Source organism: Stenella coeruleoalba, assembly GCF_951394435.1.
Source record: "Stenella coeruleoalba genome assembly, chromosome: 1".
NCBI classification, from domain to species: Eukaryota; Metazoa; Chordata; class Mammalia; order Artiodactyla; family Delphinidae; genus Stenella; species Stenella coeruleoalba.
The window spans coordinates 112973801-112990210 of NC_137169.1; the positions used below are offsets into that span (position 1 = coordinate 112973801).

General features: G+C 57.2%; 1 protein-coding gene across 1 annotated transcript; it reads right to left on the bottom strand.

Moving 5' to 3' along the window:
• Positions 1 to 117: 117 nt before the first annotated feature.
• Positions 118 to 15375, bottom strand: INSRR (insulin receptor related receptor; the record flags this gene model as incomplete). The annotated part of the gene is made up of 22 exons (XM_079935076.1): positions 118 to 361; positions 621 to 755; positions 888 to 1017; positions 1308 to 1467; positions 1599 to 1709; positions 2185 to 2414; positions 2598 to 2650; positions 3344 to 3449; positions 3697 to 3859; positions 3944 to 4080; positions 4319 to 4539; positions 4617 to 4658; positions 4852 to 5047; positions 5140 to 5307; positions 5521 to 5759; positions 7158 to 7284; positions 7566 to 7780; positions 8636 to 8780; positions 8994 to 9136; positions 9245 to 9548; positions 11127 to 11678; positions 15291 to 15375. 22 exons carry the CDS (start codon positions 15373 to 15375, stop codon positions 118 to 120), a joined length of 3906 nt encoding a protein of 1301 aa, XP_079791202.1.
• Positions 15376 to 16410: the final 1035 nt, after the last annotated feature.

Here is a 16410-nt window from a genome sequence, read left to right on the forward strand (position 1 = left end):
GCTCTCTGTGCCCCCCTCGGCCACCCCCTGCCCTGTCTCAGCATCTCACGGCTGCAAAGGTCAGGTCCCTTCCTCTCTGCCCATGGGAGGCCAACCAGCCAGGGAATGGGGTGCCCCTCAGTGCCCTGGACCCCCATTTTGGGGGCTGAAGTCTGAGGAAGCCCCTTTAGGGGTTGGCGGGGAGTCGGGCTCTGCATCTGTGCGCAGCAGCGAGGCCCGGGTCCCCCGGCACTCTGGGCTGTAATAGAAGGAAAGGAGGCGGAATGAGGGCCGCAGCTCTTCCTGTATGCTGTCCAGGATGTGGGTAAAAGTTGGGCGCAGGCGCGGGTTCTGCTGCCAGCAGCGGTGCATCAGCTCCTGCCTGGGGGAGGTGGGGGGCAGTGTCAGAGGGGTGCACACGTCCTGCCTCCTGCACTGAGAGGGTCAATCAGTGTGATTGTAGGGGGGATCATGGGGGATTATGTCTGAGAGGGTCACAGGGGAGTAAATGGGGGTTGTAGTGGGGATGTTGAGTTGGAGGGCTCAGAGCTGGGGATCAGTGCAAGTAAAAGCAACAGAGGAGGTGGGCCAGACTCACGGGGGTGGGACAGGTATAGGCAGGGCAGACTGGGGTGACTCACAGCTGAACGGGACAGCTCTCCAGCTCCTCTAGGACCCCGCCATCCATGACGAACTTGAGCACCTGCTCATTGGATAGGCCCTGGTAGGGTTGTTCAGCCAGGGTCACAATCTCCCAGAGCACCACGCCAAATGACCTGGAGGACGCGGAGGAGGGCCTGAGCCCAGCACCCTTAATGCAGCTCAGCGCACCCTAAGGAGTGCACCCAGGCCTCTCCCAAGGCCCAGCCTCCACACCCCCTGAGCCCTCTGCTCCAGCCAGGCCCCACCAGACATCCGAGTGGGTGGTGAAGATTCCATCTTTGAGGGACTCAGGGGCCATCCAGCGCACAGGCAGCAGCCCCTTCCCGCCCTTGCGGTAATAGTCTGTCTCATACACATCTCGAGTCATCCCGAAGTCTGGAAAGTGAGGGTAGACGGGGTGTGGGGCAGCAGAGCCATTCACCAGCTCCTGCCCCAGGAATACCTCTCCCAACCCTCTCCACCTCCAAGAATCCTGGAATGTGAGGGTTCAAAGGACCTCAGAGATCATCCCATCCAAATCCTGCTGCCCTCAGACGAGGAGACTGAGATCCAGGGTGGGGGGCTATCAGGGACAGAGCTGTGGGACAGGCCTGGGTCTCCTCAAGCCTCGCTTAGGGGGAGTCACTCTACCCAGGCTGCCCCCACCCGCCTGGCCCCCTCTGTACCCCCGATCTTGACGGTGAAGTCCTGGGACACCATGCAGTTTCGGGCCGCCAGGTCTCGGTGCACAAACTTGTTGGCAGCGAGGTAGGCCATGCCGTCCGCGATCTCACCAGCCATCTGGATCATATCTCCCAGTGCCGGCCGAGGGAGCCCAGGGTTGTTCTAGAGCCAAGAGAGGGGGCTAGTGAAGTAGGAACTTGAGGCTGGACTCCTGCCCCATGATGACCCCTACAACTGTGCCCAAGTCCTCTCTAACTCCCCAGCCCCTCACCCAGGATCTTCCTGGTCCCTACCTCTGCCTCAGGCCGCAAAGATCGAAGATGGCTCTTGAGGTCCCCTCGCGTCATTAACTCCATGATGACCAGAGTTGGCTGGCCCTGAGACACCACACCCAGGAGACGTACCTGGGATGGATAAAGAGCCTGGTTGCAGGTCTACCCAGCTCCCTTGATCTCCCTGGCCAAAACCTTGTTCTGCTCTCACAGCTGACCCAGACACCAACCCTCCTAACCCCAACCATGACCATAACCCTAATCTTGACCTAACAATGACCCTGACGCTAACCCATGACCTTAATCGATCTATCATCCCAATCTTCATGATGGAACCAACTCTGACCATGATCCTAATAATGATGTGAACACTCAGTGTTGACTTCCACCGGGACTGATTTCAGCCCTAGCCGTGATCCTACCATGGCCCTATGATGACCCTGTTTCGACTCTAACCCCAGCCATGAGCTTTACCCCAATTAGGATCCTAACCACAGGCCCAACCTTGAACTTGATGGTGCCCTGAAATCATCTCTGATCTTTGCCCTCTTACCACATGAACTTCACCCTAATTTTGACCCTGACAATGCCCTTGACCCTCCCTTACCACATGGTGACACTTGAATGCCTTCATGACAGAGGCTTCCTTGAGGAACTCAATGCGTTCTCGTGGGCTGGCCAGCTCATTCACCGTCTTCAGGGCCACGGGCGTGAGCTCCTCTCCAACCTCAAGTCCTTGTGCCAGCCCCTCGTATACCATCCCAAAAGAGCCCTGGCCCAGTTCCCGGATTATGGAGATCTGCTCCCGAGGCACCTCCCACTCATCAGGGATGTACACTGAGAGGAAGTGGGAGTCACCAGGCGAGGGTACTGCTCTCTGCCTCACCTCCACCCACTTCTCTTCTCTTCTGAAGGGCTCGGGTCCCAAGGCTGCCTTCTCCAAGATAGTCTGGAAGTCTGCCTCTTCTCCCCTCCTGTCTCCCTTTCCCACACCACCCGTCCAGCCACCCCCAGACCTACTATGAGAGGCACTGAAGTACTCCGGATTCACAGAGGTATACAGCGTGCTGTTTCTGCAATGGGAGGTGAGAGGGTCAGGCTGGAAGGGTCCTCGGGAAGGAAGAAGCAATGTCAGAGGACAAGGAAGAGGGACATTACAAGGAGGAAGGAAGTTACTGATCATAACCCCTAGCTCTGATCAGGGTGACCCCTGGGGAACACCAAGCACTTTCCAAGCTAGTCTTGGTCCTAGTCCTGGGATCTGGGATCTGACAGGCTGGGAAAAGGGAGGACAGAAGCAGAGAAGCTGCTGTCTGCTCAGCTAGTCCTCAGAACCCAGCTAATCAAAGTCCTGCCCTCAGTTCCCTCTCATATCCAGCCCTAGGGGGATCTGACATCAGGAATCCCAAGATCCCAGGACACATCCTGAGGTCTCCTGCTCCTCCCCCTGCTGTGATAGGACCAGTTTCATTAGTTCTCAGGCTAAGAGTATGGTGCAAACAGACCCAGTATGCCCAGACTGAGGGGTTTCCCAGGATTTGGGACTTTCACTACCAAAATCAGGAAAGTCCCAGGCAAACGTGGACAAGTTGGTCCCCCTAACTGAAAGGTATGTCTCTTTCCTCCATGCCACCCCCAGGGGAAGAGTTACTGCTTCTAAGGAATTCCTTTCTGCTGTCTCATCTGCTACCCTCTGATTGCACTGACCTTACGATGAGGGCTCAGGGAAGAAGGGGGTTGGGAACCAATATGGGACTCGTCATCACCTCTTCTTGCTGTAGAAGAAACCGAGGGCAGCAAGAATGCTGAGCAGCATGAGGCCCACGGGGGTGACAGTGAGAAGGACGTGCAGCCCCCCAGAGTCTTCCTCCTCTGGTGGCCAGAAGGTGGCAGAGGTTTGGGTCAAAGATGGAGAAGTCAGAAAAAAAGCAAAAAACAATAATAATAAAACAAGATGGAGAAGTCAGAGGGTAGAGGACACTTCTCTTTCCACAATGGGTAGTGAGGATGGGGGAGGGAGGGGGTGGAGGGGCTTGTGGTTTCCACAATGGGAGATGTGGCTGGGGACCCAGGTGGGGGCCGTTTGGGAGTACAGGTCTGGGACAGCGGCTCTGCACACCTGGGCCAGGGATGTAAAAAGCGACACCGTCTGTCCAGGAGCCATTGCCAGCCAGTGAGGTTGCCCGAACTCTGGCCGAGTAGTTTCCAGGAGGCAGCAGGGCCAGGTGGACGCCCCCAAACTTGGCATATCGCAGGCGGGACACACACAGCACTGTGGCCTCCTGAGGGCAACACAGAAGAGCTGGCTGGGAAGAGGATGGAGGCACAAACTGGGGCTGGGTTAGGGTGTCTCCTGGGGTACCTACCTCTCCCAAGCGGCGGTACTTGATTTCGTACTTGAGAATGAGTCCGTTGGGGTCTGGTGGCTCAAGCCAGCGTAGGAGAACACTGCTCTTACTGGCTGCCTCCCAGGCCACCTTCCCTGGGATGCCATCAGCCTCTCCTGCGGGAGAGGGCATCAGGCAGCCCGGCCACAAGTATTTCCTCTCACCTTCATGTTCAAACCCAAGGGCGCTAAACTGGGAGGTTTGAGGAGACGCTGGGATTATGGGGACTGGAAAGGTTGAGCAAACTGCGGCCCTGAGGTTGGCGGGAGGTCAAACTGGCTGGCTGGAGCACTAATTGGTTAGGGTCCTTGGGGTCGGTGTGTGGGCGGGGTGGAGCTGGGGGGGGTCACCTACTGTGGGGCATGGTACGTGCAAAGACGAAGGTGGCAGCGCTGCAGCCCACAGTGTGCGCCGCGTGGTTGCAGGCATGGATGTCGATTCGGTACTCTGTGAAGTGGCGCAGGCCCTTCAGCACCGCTCGCTCCCGGGGCACTTTGTCCTCCTGGATCTCGAAATCCGAGCTGTTCCCCCCAAGCCGGAGAGCCCCGGCTGCCCGGCGGTGCCTCCATGAGTCCCTAGGGAGGGCGCGAGTCAGAGCCAGGCCCCGGTCCCGGGAGCCACGCCTCTCGGCCCCTGCTCTGCCCCCGCTCACCTTTGAGGGCTCTTATTGATGGACGTCACCTTCCAAGGGGATCTGGGGAGACCGGGGGATCGGGGGGGTGGGCCCTGTCAGGCCCGCCTGGAAGGCGCCCCAGTGCCCTCTCTGCAACGGCGGACCGCCTCCCAACCCCACCCACAACCCAGGCCCCGCCCCCTCCCCCCGCCCCGCCCCGTAGACCCCGCTCATCAGCACCCTGGCCTCCCGGCTCACTCGTGCCGAGACGCACTTGGGGATGGTGATGGCGTTGTGTAGAAAGTTTTCAAACTTCTTCTGGAAGGAGGCCTCCTGTGCCTCCAGCGGTGGCAGGACCTGCCCAGGAGGTGGGTGCTGGCAAGGGCAGCAGCCAGGCTCCCTGTCGGCCTCGAGCTCCCCGTCTTCGCGGTCGAAGCGGGGCTCGTTGTTGCTGGTGGGCAGCCGCAAGCCTGGTGCGGCGGCGGCGAAGGAAAGAGTTAGACTGGCAGCGCCCGCGGCCCGACACCCCAACCCCTCCGGTCCGCGCCTCCTCCTTGCGCACCGCGGTGGCAGTAGTCATTGAGGTAGAGGTCGCTGTCCTCTGCCAGGCGTTGCCACAGCACCAGGTAGTAGGTGATGTTTCCGTTGCGCTGGGTCGGTGGCTTCCAGCGCACCAGCAGGTGGGAGGAGGAATTGGACGTGGAGATGACGTCCTGGGGCACTGTGGGTGCTGGGGGTGTGAGTAGGGTACAACTGAGGGGCTGCAGATCCCCCTTTCAAATACTGTCTGGTTATGGGCCCTTCTCTCTGAGGTCCAGCCTCCCAGCCTCTATAGGCCCGGTGTTCAGTGACCCAGCTTCTCTATTTCTGGTGCTTGGGTTCCCCCATTCTCACTAGGACCCAGGCATTTAGCTCCCAACCCCCTTCAAAGGCTTCAGCCTACCTGCAGGTAAGGTTCGGAGGTAGATGATGGGGCTTTGGGCTCCTTGGTGGGGGCTGTCCTCTTCAGTGGTCAGCGTGATGGCCCGCACAAACACTGCGTACTGTGTCCAGGGCTTCAGCGGGGCTAGGGTCACACCTGGCTCCTGGGTGCGGCTTAGGGGCAGTTCCACGTCCAGTAGGTTCCAGCTCTGGGCCCCACATGCATCTGGACCTACATGCTCTGTGGCATTCTGGAATGGGCTGAACACCCCATCCCTAGAGATGAGGGGCAGCTCAGCCCCAACCCCAGTTTCTAGCATCCCCCTCCTCTCTGAATCACTCCAAGACTGTCATTGTCATGCTTCTTCCAGTATGAGGGCATTCAGAAGCAGGTGTGGGTCTGCCCTTTGGGGCAGGTGCCTTGTGGACATGACACACTCACTGAGTGGGTCTGCTCAGAGCTGGAATTGAGCCAGGATCCCCAGTATATCTCTAAGGGAGCACAGCCATAGCCACACTGCAAGGCAGATGCTAGGGAAGTTTCCTGAAAGACCTCGAAGATTCTTTGCCCTTTGAGTCCAAAGGCAGTGGTGTATAGTCCTGCAGAATGTGAGCTGTACAACCGGTGGGTAGGGGTGGGAGGCCAGGGCTTTACATTGCAGTCCATGTTAGCATTCCTTAACGTGCGGTCCATGGCCCAGAAGATTCAGCATTACCTGAATGCTGAAGCTTGTTAGAAATGCAGATTTATGGGCCCTGCCCAGGACTAATGGAATCAGAATCTGTGGGAGCGGGGCCCAGGAATCTGTATTTAACAAACTCTCCAGCTCCTCGTGCTAGAGTCCTTCATCTTCCACTGAGGCCTAGGAGAGCCTTGGCCCTGTGAGCAGGCCTCCCACCGTTAGTTTTTCTCCCTTCCTCCCAGGCCAGGCCCTGTGCTAGTGGGCAACTAAGATCTCTCCATTTTAATTCACAGGAAATGATTCCAAACCAGGTGGCTCCCATCTTCTATCTACCACAGAGGGTTACTCCTGCTCTCCCAGCTTGCCTTCCCAAATCCATCTCTCTCCTCTAAAGAGTTCTATTTTTGATCCCTAGCCATGCTTTTGGAGAAGTTCTTCCTGTGGTCTAACCACTATCCATCCTGCTATGGTCAGTACATTCTCTCCAAAGAAAAGAGCAGCTGGTCCTTGGTTGTCCCTGCTCCCTCCCTTCCTCAGGCTTTAATGAAATGCTGGCAAGGATATGCATAAAACTGACCAAATTAGTGGGTACTTCCCAAACCGCTGCTGGGGCAGGAGCATGTGGTCGGTACAAAACATTAGCCTAGTGAAGTGAAGTTTAATTATCCAGGCCTTCCCAGCAGGGCGCCTCTCCTGGGCTTTCAGAAATCCTGATTGTCCTCTCCTCATCACTGGTTAAGGTGAAACTGAGGCACGAAGGGATGAAGAAGGTGAGAGGAGAGAGCCAGACGTGGGCCCTACGAAGGAGAACGACTCTGGGGTCCTGGCTTGCTGGCTCTCCACAGCCCCCGGGGGCTCTGCCCTCACCTGCCTGCGGTCGTGAACAAATTGACCTGCTCGGGCTCTGACCCCCGGCCCGCTCTGGCCCCGCCCCCGCTCTAGTCCCACCCACTCTGGCCCCGCCCCCGCCACTCACGATTCCTTGTAGTACACGATGAAGCTGAGTAGGTCGCGAGCCTCCAGCGGCTCGAAGCGCTCCCAGCGCAGCAAGATACGGTCGGCCTCCGTCACGTTGGACACGAAGCGCAGGGTGCGTGTCTGGCCTGTTCAGGGTGAAGGGCGAACACTTGCTCTTGACCGTGTTGAGAGCACCTGCTTGAGCCGCCTACTCCCAACCCCCACCCTGACGCCGCAGCATCCCACCCCCAACGTGGCCTCTGAAGAGAAATTATCACGTTGTCCCCTTCAAGCGTCCCCTTCCACCCGGGAGCATGTCTGGTGTATTTCAGTGTGTGTGAAAGTCAGCGTGTGCGTGCGTCTGGGTGTTCCTTGGGGTCACATCTCTCACTGCCAGAGTGCCAGGGGTTGGGGTATTGGGCCTCACAGGCAGCTCGGTCTCCGTTGGTGCGGGGATTGATCTCTGCCTTGTTTTGCCGTCCCTTCGTGCCAGTCACCTCCTCCAAGCGGTAGATGTGTTCCAAGCAGAGGCGTGGGTTGAAGGCGAAGTATATCTTGCCCACGGGAATGGTGAGCCCCGCAGCCACCCAGGAGCCCAGCTGCTGCAGGTTCTGGTTGTCCAGCACGTACAGAGTGTAGTTCCTGGGGGAGGCCAGGGAACCTTGCTCTGCATGGCCAGTGGGGGCAAGGGGTGAGGAAGGGGGTGTCTTATGGGTTCTTCCTGAAGGGGCTGCACTGGGGGCACAGGGAAGGAGCGGCACACGGCAGCCCACCCACACCAGTACACACGGGGCATTCGTACACACCCACTCGGTGCCACTGACCAGAAATGTGAGGTCCGGCAAGTCACCCACACTCTGTGTTTTCCTCATCAGTGAAATGGGGTCAACTGTTTTTCTGCCTCCCTCCTTCCCTCATGTCACATTAATTGAGCACCTGCTATGTGCCAGGCTCTGTCCTGGCTTTGGGGACACAGGGAGGAGTGGGACTCAGCCTGGGGCTATGCCTCTCCAGCTGGAGTGGGGGCACCCCTGGGGGTACATGAGAAACCACTTGGCTGGATGGTAATTTAAAACATTATTTTGAAAAATCCTGGCTACATTAAGGGTAGGCCTCGACTGGTAAAGGTAGGAATGGGTTTCAAACACAGGCAGTCTTGCTCTGCAGCTAAGAGGATCAGATGATAACAATTATAACCAATACATATAGAGTTATATGTAACTATAATTTTATGTAGTAATATATACTTTGTTTCAGGCTCTGTTTTAAGTGCTTTATACATAACAACTTAAGTAATATTCACAACAGCCCTAAGAAATAAGTAGAGTTATATTAACCCCATTTCACAGATGAGAAAGTTGAGGACCAGAGACGTTAAGTAACCTACCCAGAGTCACACAGCTAGTAAGTAGCAGAGCTGGTTCCCATACTCTTCACCACAGTTTTGGGAGTGTTGGGGAGGAGATGAGACAGAGGGAACTATTTCTGACCCCTTACCCGTCCACCATGGTGTCCCCCCGGATTAGTTTGAGGTTCTTGAAAAAGCCTAGGGACACGAGGGCAAAGGAGTGCTTGATTTTGAGGAAGCCAGTGATGGTCTCTACCAGTCCCAGGCTGCGCTGCAGCTCCAGCTCCAGGTTATCTGGGAATGGGGAAGACAGGGCTGGAGCAGGGGCAAGGAAAGTGATGGTTCCATTGGGAGGGGGGAGCTGAATGGGGGCCAAGGGAAGGGGGCCCTCAGGGCTGGGACCCAGTATGGTGGAAAGCGGTGCTTTGGCTGGATCATTGTAAGGGGTGTGGCCTGGAGGAAGGGTGTGGCCAGGAGGAGAGGTATGGTCCTGAGGAAGGCACTAACAGCCTTGACGAAGATTGAGGATGAGGCTCCCTTCCACGTGGGTGCAGCCCACCAGATCCTGTGCTGCCTGGACAGAGTCGATGGTCTTGGTGCCCACTTTGCACTCTTTGGGGCATAGCCCCTCGCATTTGTGGCAGAATATGCTAGTAGGGGCAAGCAGAGGATGTGGCATGAGCCCTGGACCAGTGTGGGCCTCCTCACTGCTCCAAGGGTGGCCCCCCCCCCCCCCCCGCCGCCCACCTGACACTCACCTGCTGTCATTACGGGTGAAGCCTGGAGGGCACTGGGCCAGGCAACTACCCTGGTGGATGCCAAAGGTGGAGGCGCGGCCAGGCACAGAGCGCAGGCTGGCACAGTGCTCGGCCGTGACGCAGCGCCAGGACTCATGCTGGTAGGTGCCTGGAGGGCACGCCCTGTGGCAGGCACCCTGGAAGTAGAGGTGGCGGCAGGCGACACAGGCATGGGGGTCTTCTGGCCGGCTGCAGCCTCCCAGGCATTCAGTGTGGCAGCACTCACCCCTAACCGTGCAGGCCAGCCCACGGGGACAGGGGCACACTGTGGGCAGAGTGCTGCATTAGACCTTACCACGCCTCCTTGGTCCTAGCTCCACCCCCTGCTCCTGGGCTAAAACTCTTAGTCTGCACCCAAATCCCTCCAGCTCAGATGACACTGGTTGCTGACTCTGTTTTCCGCAGACGGGGGCTCTTGAAGATAGGGACCGTGGCCCCTCTCTGTGACTCCTCACCTCCCACAGTGCCTAGCCAGGGGTGTCAGAGCTCAGGACCAAGCAGCGACCTTGTCTATCAGGGCTGCTGCTCCCCAGCCTGCTGTCCTGTCTAGGCCTAGTGCCCAGATCGTTGCCAGGCATGGGGCCAAGGTGAACAAGTCAGCTTCTCCTGAGGAGTGAGGTCCAGGGCAAGGTGGGTCTGGGAGTGTGTAGAAGGAGGGGCCGTCCCTGGTCATTTGACCCATGCCCCTGCCCATACTTCCTCCCTCTTCAGCGCTCTGCCCTGGGTGGGAGGTGGTCCCAAGCAGATGTGGATGGGTTTGGGGCCGGGTGCCAAGGGCCTGGCTACTCTGCACAGTGGCAGCTGGATGTCTGTGGGAGCGATGCGTGTGGCAAGGGTCAGCCAGGGCGTGTTGACACTATACAGAGAGAGGACGTGCAGCAGCTGTGTTTACAGCCAACAGGGAGATATTGGGGAGGTGGGGCCCAGTGGATACAGCAGGGATCTGGTTACTCTTCTGCCCTCACGCTGAGGCATTGGAGTGAGGGGAGCTGACCTCCAGGAGCTGCGTGGAAAGAGCCCGAGCTTGGGGACCCCAGATCTGCTTCCAGTCTCTGAAGGTCTTCTTTCCCTCCCCTATAACTTTCACTTCCTCCTCCAACCATCCCCTCCTTATTCCACTCCTCCTTTTCTCCACTCTTTCCTTCTGTTTCCCCTCCATGCACCTTACCTCCTAAAGAAGATCCCACGTCACATTATTTGTCCTCACCTGCCCTGTCATTCATCTGTCACCTCCTCCTTTCTCCTTCCACCCAGCTCCCAACCTTCCCATTTCAATACTGCCAGCCTGTGCCGAGGCCATTTTTATCAGAAGCATAGAACTGCTAACATGGCCCAGGCACTGCTCTAATGTTTTACAGAATAGCTCATTCTTCATCACAATGCTCTGATCGTTTTACAGATGAGGAAACTGAGGCACAGATTAGCTAAATAAACATAGCTGGCAAGTAGTAGAGCTGAGATTCAAACACAGGCCAGTCGGCTTTGCTCTTGTCCACTGCCCCATACTGCTTCTTGTGCAGCTGACTTGTATCCATTCATGCCACCCTTCCCCTCCTCACCACGTCCAACTTATACCTATCTTTTACTGTCTCTCCATAACTACCTGATGCTGTCTTGTGCCCACCCCTTGACTGCCTTATGCTACATCAGTCATTTAACTTTTCTGAGCCTCAGTTTCCTCATCTGCAAAACTGGAAGAGTAACAGCACCTCCCTCATAGGATGAGTGAGGATTAAAATAAATAGTGTCGGCAAAGTACTTACCCATACCATCTTATGGCCAGCCAGCCCCATTTGACCCTGCCCCCTCTGTGCCCCCAGTCATGTTCTGTGCCAGTGCCCACCTCTCTGGCAGTGGCTGGAGGTCCAGCACCTGTAGTCGGTGTGCCCGCTGAAGGTGGTCCTGGCACAGGGCTCGCCAGTGGCGCCCAGCACGCCAGGGCACACGTCGGCACACTCCTCGCCCAGCTTGTTGCCCACAATATGGTTGGCGCCAGGTGAAGGCTGCAGCAGGCCCCAGTCAATGGTGGAGAGGTGGCAGAGCTCCTGGTTCTTCTCCACGCGCACGGCCCCACTCAGCACGGCCCCCAGCGCTGGCAGCCCCACGTCCCGCAGGTGCGGCATCTCGAAGATGACCAGCGCGTAGCCCAGGAAGAGGCGCGCACCGCGGATGACCGTTAGGTTGGGGAAGAGGTCACGCAGGCTCTCCAGGCCATAGACACGGAAGAGCAGCAGGTAGTCGGTGACCTGAATGAGGCGTGGGAAGCTGAGGCCACGGAAGTCCTCGCCGGTGGCCGTGAACATGAGCAGGATCTGCAGGTGGCCCTCCACCACGCTGCAGTTTTCCAGTCGACGCAGCTCTGCCACCTCTGAGCGGATGTCCAGGCTGGGGCACACTGTGGGTACAAGTGCAGGTAGCCCTCAGTACCGTTTGGGCCAAGCACCCCATGCGTGACCTCCTCCCCGGGCCTCAGAGGCCTCATTGGCAGCTTGGAGGATCCCCACCAGATGAGCCAACATGGGCAAAAGTGAGCTTCTGAACTTCCCTCCCAAACTCACGTCCCCTTCTCAGTTGATTGCAACTTCATTCTTGCAGTCAGACTCCAGAACTAAAGCCTCCATGATTCCTTTCCTTGTCTAACCCCTACACTCTGTGGGCTCTACCTTTAAAATGCATCCAGGGCCACCTGCACTGCCTTCACCATCATCTTCTCCTGGCTTTACAGCAATAGCTTCCTAAATAGTCTCCTTACCTCCACCCTGTCCCCTCTCTCTTCTATCCTCCACTCTATAGCCAGAGTGCCTCCACTGCTCAAAACTCCCCAATGGCTTTCATCTCGCTGATGAAAAGCCAAAGTCCTTACCGCAGCCTACAGGGCCCCTGCAACTCTCCAACTTCACCCGCTTTCTCTCTCTTCTTCAGACACACTGGCCACGTTGCTGTTCCTCAAACAAGCTAGCCAAGCTTCTGCCTTGGGGTCTTTGCACTTTCTGTTCCCTCTGGCTAGAACACTCTTCCCTCTCAGTGGCTCCCTCACCTCTTTTAAGTCTTTGCTCAGATGTCACCTTCTCAATGAGGACTTCTCTGACCATCCTATTTAATAGGGCAACACTCCCTACTCCCCTTCCTACTTTTTTTTGTAATAAATAAATAAATTTATTTATTTATTTTTGGCTGTGTTGGGTCTTTGCTGCTGCGTGGGCTTTCTCTAGTTGTGGTGAGCGGGGGCTTCTCTTCTGGCGGTGCATGGGCTTCTCATTGTGGTGGCTTCTCTTGTGGAGCACGGGCTCTAGGCACGTGGACTTCAGGAGTTGTGTCATGTGGGCTCAATAGTTGTGGCTCGCGGGCTCTAGAGTGCAGGCTCAGTAGTTGTGGCACACGGGCTTAGTTGCTCTGTGCCACGTGGGATCCTCCCGGACTAGGGCTCGAACCCGTGTCCCCTGCATTGGCAGGCAGATTCTTAACCACTGCACCACCAGGAAAGTCCCACTCCCCTTCCTACTTAATTTTTCTCCAAATGCTTAACGCTGGCTAATATACAATTTACTTATTTATTTTGTTTATTGTAAGCTCCAGAAGGGCAGGGATCATTGTGTAATTCATTGCTGTATCCTTGGTGCCTGGTATAGTGCCTGGCATGAAATTGGTGCTCAATAAATATTTGATGAAGGAATGAATGAATGAAATCTGTGACTGGGCAGCAGTAGTCTGAGCTTCAGACACTCCACTTCTCTCCCAGGTCTGAGAAAGCTAGATGCCTGGTCCCTGCAACTGTTTACTCTCGAAGGGACATTCTGTGGCTCCCATTGCCAAAAGTTCAAGTTTAAATTCCTCAGCCTGACATTCCAGGGTGTTGATAAACTGGGCCCCGCTAATACCTCCAGCCTCAGAAGAGTTCCTTGGCCTGCCAACACCCTCAGTTCTTGCCCTGAAAGCCTCAGGTCAAGCGCCCACCTTCCCTGGCCCTCTGAGTTAATCACTCCAGGCTCAGCTGCACTTAGTCCAGCACCCACACCAGAACACCTGGGGTATTGCCCCAACATTGCTTTCTGTCTGTCTGTCACCCCCTCCAAGGAGGGAGGCTGCTAAGGGTGGGACCCTTGTTAGTCAGCATCCCCACATGGTGCCCAGTTCAGGGCAGGAACCACTGGGCACTCAGGGGCTGTGGGTTGAATCGATGGACATCTGGATCCCAAGTCCAATCCTCCCTGGGGGACCTGGGTGTGTCTGGCTTCTCTGGATCGCAGGGCCCCAGCCCCCCTTTTCTTTCTTTCCCCAAGGCACGTAGGACCATTCTCCTAATGGGCTGGATACCTGGTCCCTGCGCTCATTTCTCCCAAGGATACCTTCTATGTTCCCCACTCGGGAAGATTCAGGTCTGAATCCTTCAGCTTGCCATTCAAGTCCTGTTAACCTCTCCAGCCTCCACTCCCTCCCTTCCTACCCAGCCCTCAAGCAACAAGGCACCCATCATACATACCCAGGCCCATCCCCTGATGGTGAAAAGGGGGTGGCCAGGCTAGGCTGGCTCCCTGGGGCTTACTTCACACCTTCTCCCTGTTGTCATTAATGGTCCCTGTGCTTGGCTCTACCCAGCAACTGTGTGTGTGTGCATGTGTGTGTGTGTGTGTCTGAGCACACGCAGGTACACATGCACACACACAGACAGGGAGAATGAGAAAACACTTCTAGTCCCTCCAGGCAAAGGCCAATCAGGCTCTGCAGGCAGGTGGGGGGTTCTCTCAGGAGCCCACATGCCACTTCCCATCATGCCCCAGCCTCTCTAGGGCTCCCCTGATGGGAGTCATTTGGAAAAACAAATCTACGACTTCACAGGTTAACCCCTGCCTGCCTCCCTTCAGGACATGGTGGTGTGCAGAGCTGCACTGGGAACAGGACATCTGGGTCCCCTGACCAAACACCGCCCTCCCCCGCCCCCCTGCCCCCAGGGCCGTGCTCCTGTCCTGACAACTGTGCTCCTGGCTGGCATTTGCTATGCTCTGTCCTGGCACAGCAGTGGAGGAGGGGAGGGGTGGAGGAGGGGAGGGGTGGAGGAGGGGAGGGGTGGAGGAGGGGAGGGGTGGAGGAGGGGAGGGGTGCAGGGGTGGGGCTATGCCTTGCAGGCAGTGCCTCTGTGACTAGCACTCTTCAGGGGACCCCCTGCCCCAACCCACTCACATCACTCCTCTGTCTCTGCAGGAAGGGGAGACTCTGCTCTGCCCCTGGAAGTCCCAGTCTGAGGGCATCACGGGACCCCTCAGGCAGGCACAGAGAACTGGATTCCTGAGTTTCCTCAGTCTGGAAGGGAATGGTGGGTGTGGGGAAAGGGACATCTCTTCATCCTTCCGCCTTTGAATCTTCCACCCTCAGCACTTTTTCCTCTCCCTGCCAAGCCCCCAGCACACTCATGAGGGCCACTTCGTCTACATGGTCCCAACCCCCAAAACCCTACACACGGCAAGTGTTTAGCCTGGGGACTAATCAAAAGAAGCTCCCTACCCCAGCGGATGGGCCCTCAAAGTGGGGGACATGGGACAGAACCTGGAGGCAGGAGCTCAGGACCCCAGCCTAGCTTGATCTCTCAATTCTCTGAGCTTCAGTTTCCTGTCTGCACAATGGGTTCAGTTACTTAATGGTGCCTAGTTTTCAGCTCCCCTTCCCATCCTGGCCCCTTTCCCATCCAGTGGCTCTAGAAAAGACCTCTAAGACTCATCCCCTCATTTTGACTCTCATTCAGGCTTTACTGGGATCACTGTTTCATAAGCAGGAATGGAGGACATCTATTCATCCCTGTTTCAGGGTCCTTCTCATTTCCCAGGGAACTGAGAGGAAAATGCCCGCCTCTGGGAAACTAAATGCTCTTCCTGGTGGGAAGTCCTTCTGAGACCTAACCCCAGTCTCATGTCGAAGTAAGTAAATAGATGTGTTCTGGCTGGAAGCTCAGTGTTTGGCCTCCCAGTCTGCGGGAAGGGAGATGGGGCTCCAGGAGACAGTGCTGGGGACTCACCCTCGCGAGTGTCCAGGCTAAATCCCAAGGAGAGGAGGATCGCAAGCAGGCAGGCCACCCATGGCCGCAGACTGGGCACTGCCATTGTCTTAGTCCTGCCTTGTGCCCAGTCCTGGCTCTTCTCCAGATGGCTCCGGGGAGGAGAAGGACCTGACAGGCCCTAAGGGACACAGAGATGCAAGCTTCAGAGGGAAGGGGAAGGGAAGGGGCAGAGTGACAAAGAATCCCACACAGAGATGGCAGGAGACAGAAAAAAAGTCATGAGAGCCACAGAGACACAGACGGTGACAGGCCTCTGGAGCCAGAGACTCAGCGTGAAAACAGAGACAGAGAGATGAGGACAGAGATGCAGACAGCAACGGGAAGAGACTCAGAGAGGCTTCCAGGGAAAGAAAGTCACACAGGGTGCAGAGCAAAAGGCAGCGCAAGAGGCCGGTCAACCCCGAGGGCGGAGCAGAAGCCCGGGGCGGGGGGTGGTCCCGGGGAGCGCGGGACTCGCCGGGGACAGTCTCCCCGGATCCCTCCGGGCGCGCTCGGCTCCCCAGCGCCAGCTGGCCGCGCTGCCGCGGTATCTCCCTGGGTGGCACGCAGGGGCCGCGCCCAGCTCCCGCCTCCCCGCCCCAGACCGAACGGATTGGTTTGCCGGGACCTCTCGGTTCTCTCCGCCCCTCCCGCCAAGCCAAAATATTTAGCCTGACAACTCAGGGGTGGACAGGTCTGTTGGGGAAATAAGGCCAAAATACAGGGGGATGGTGGGCCAAGAACAGAGCTCCCCCCAGCCCCGCTGCGGCTGAGGTGGGTCCCCCCTCCCTCGCCCCTGCGGACTTCTCCCAATTGGGGCTGCACTGCCTGCCGAGCGGCGGCGAGCGACCGGGCCCCTCGGGGAGGGGTGGTTCTAAGTTCGGCCACCTGCTGCCTTGACACCTGCGGGGTAACTGCTGGCAGCAGCGACCCGGTGAGCTTGAAACCCGGCGGGAATGCGACCTGTCTCCGGAATAGTCAAGTCCTTCGCCTCTTTGAGCCCCTGGCAACCTCCTTAGGAGCCTGTCACTTCTGCTTTCGGGCGCAAGGCTCTGTCCTAGTTAAGCCCCTTGGTTCCAACCAAAATCCTCGTGGAGAG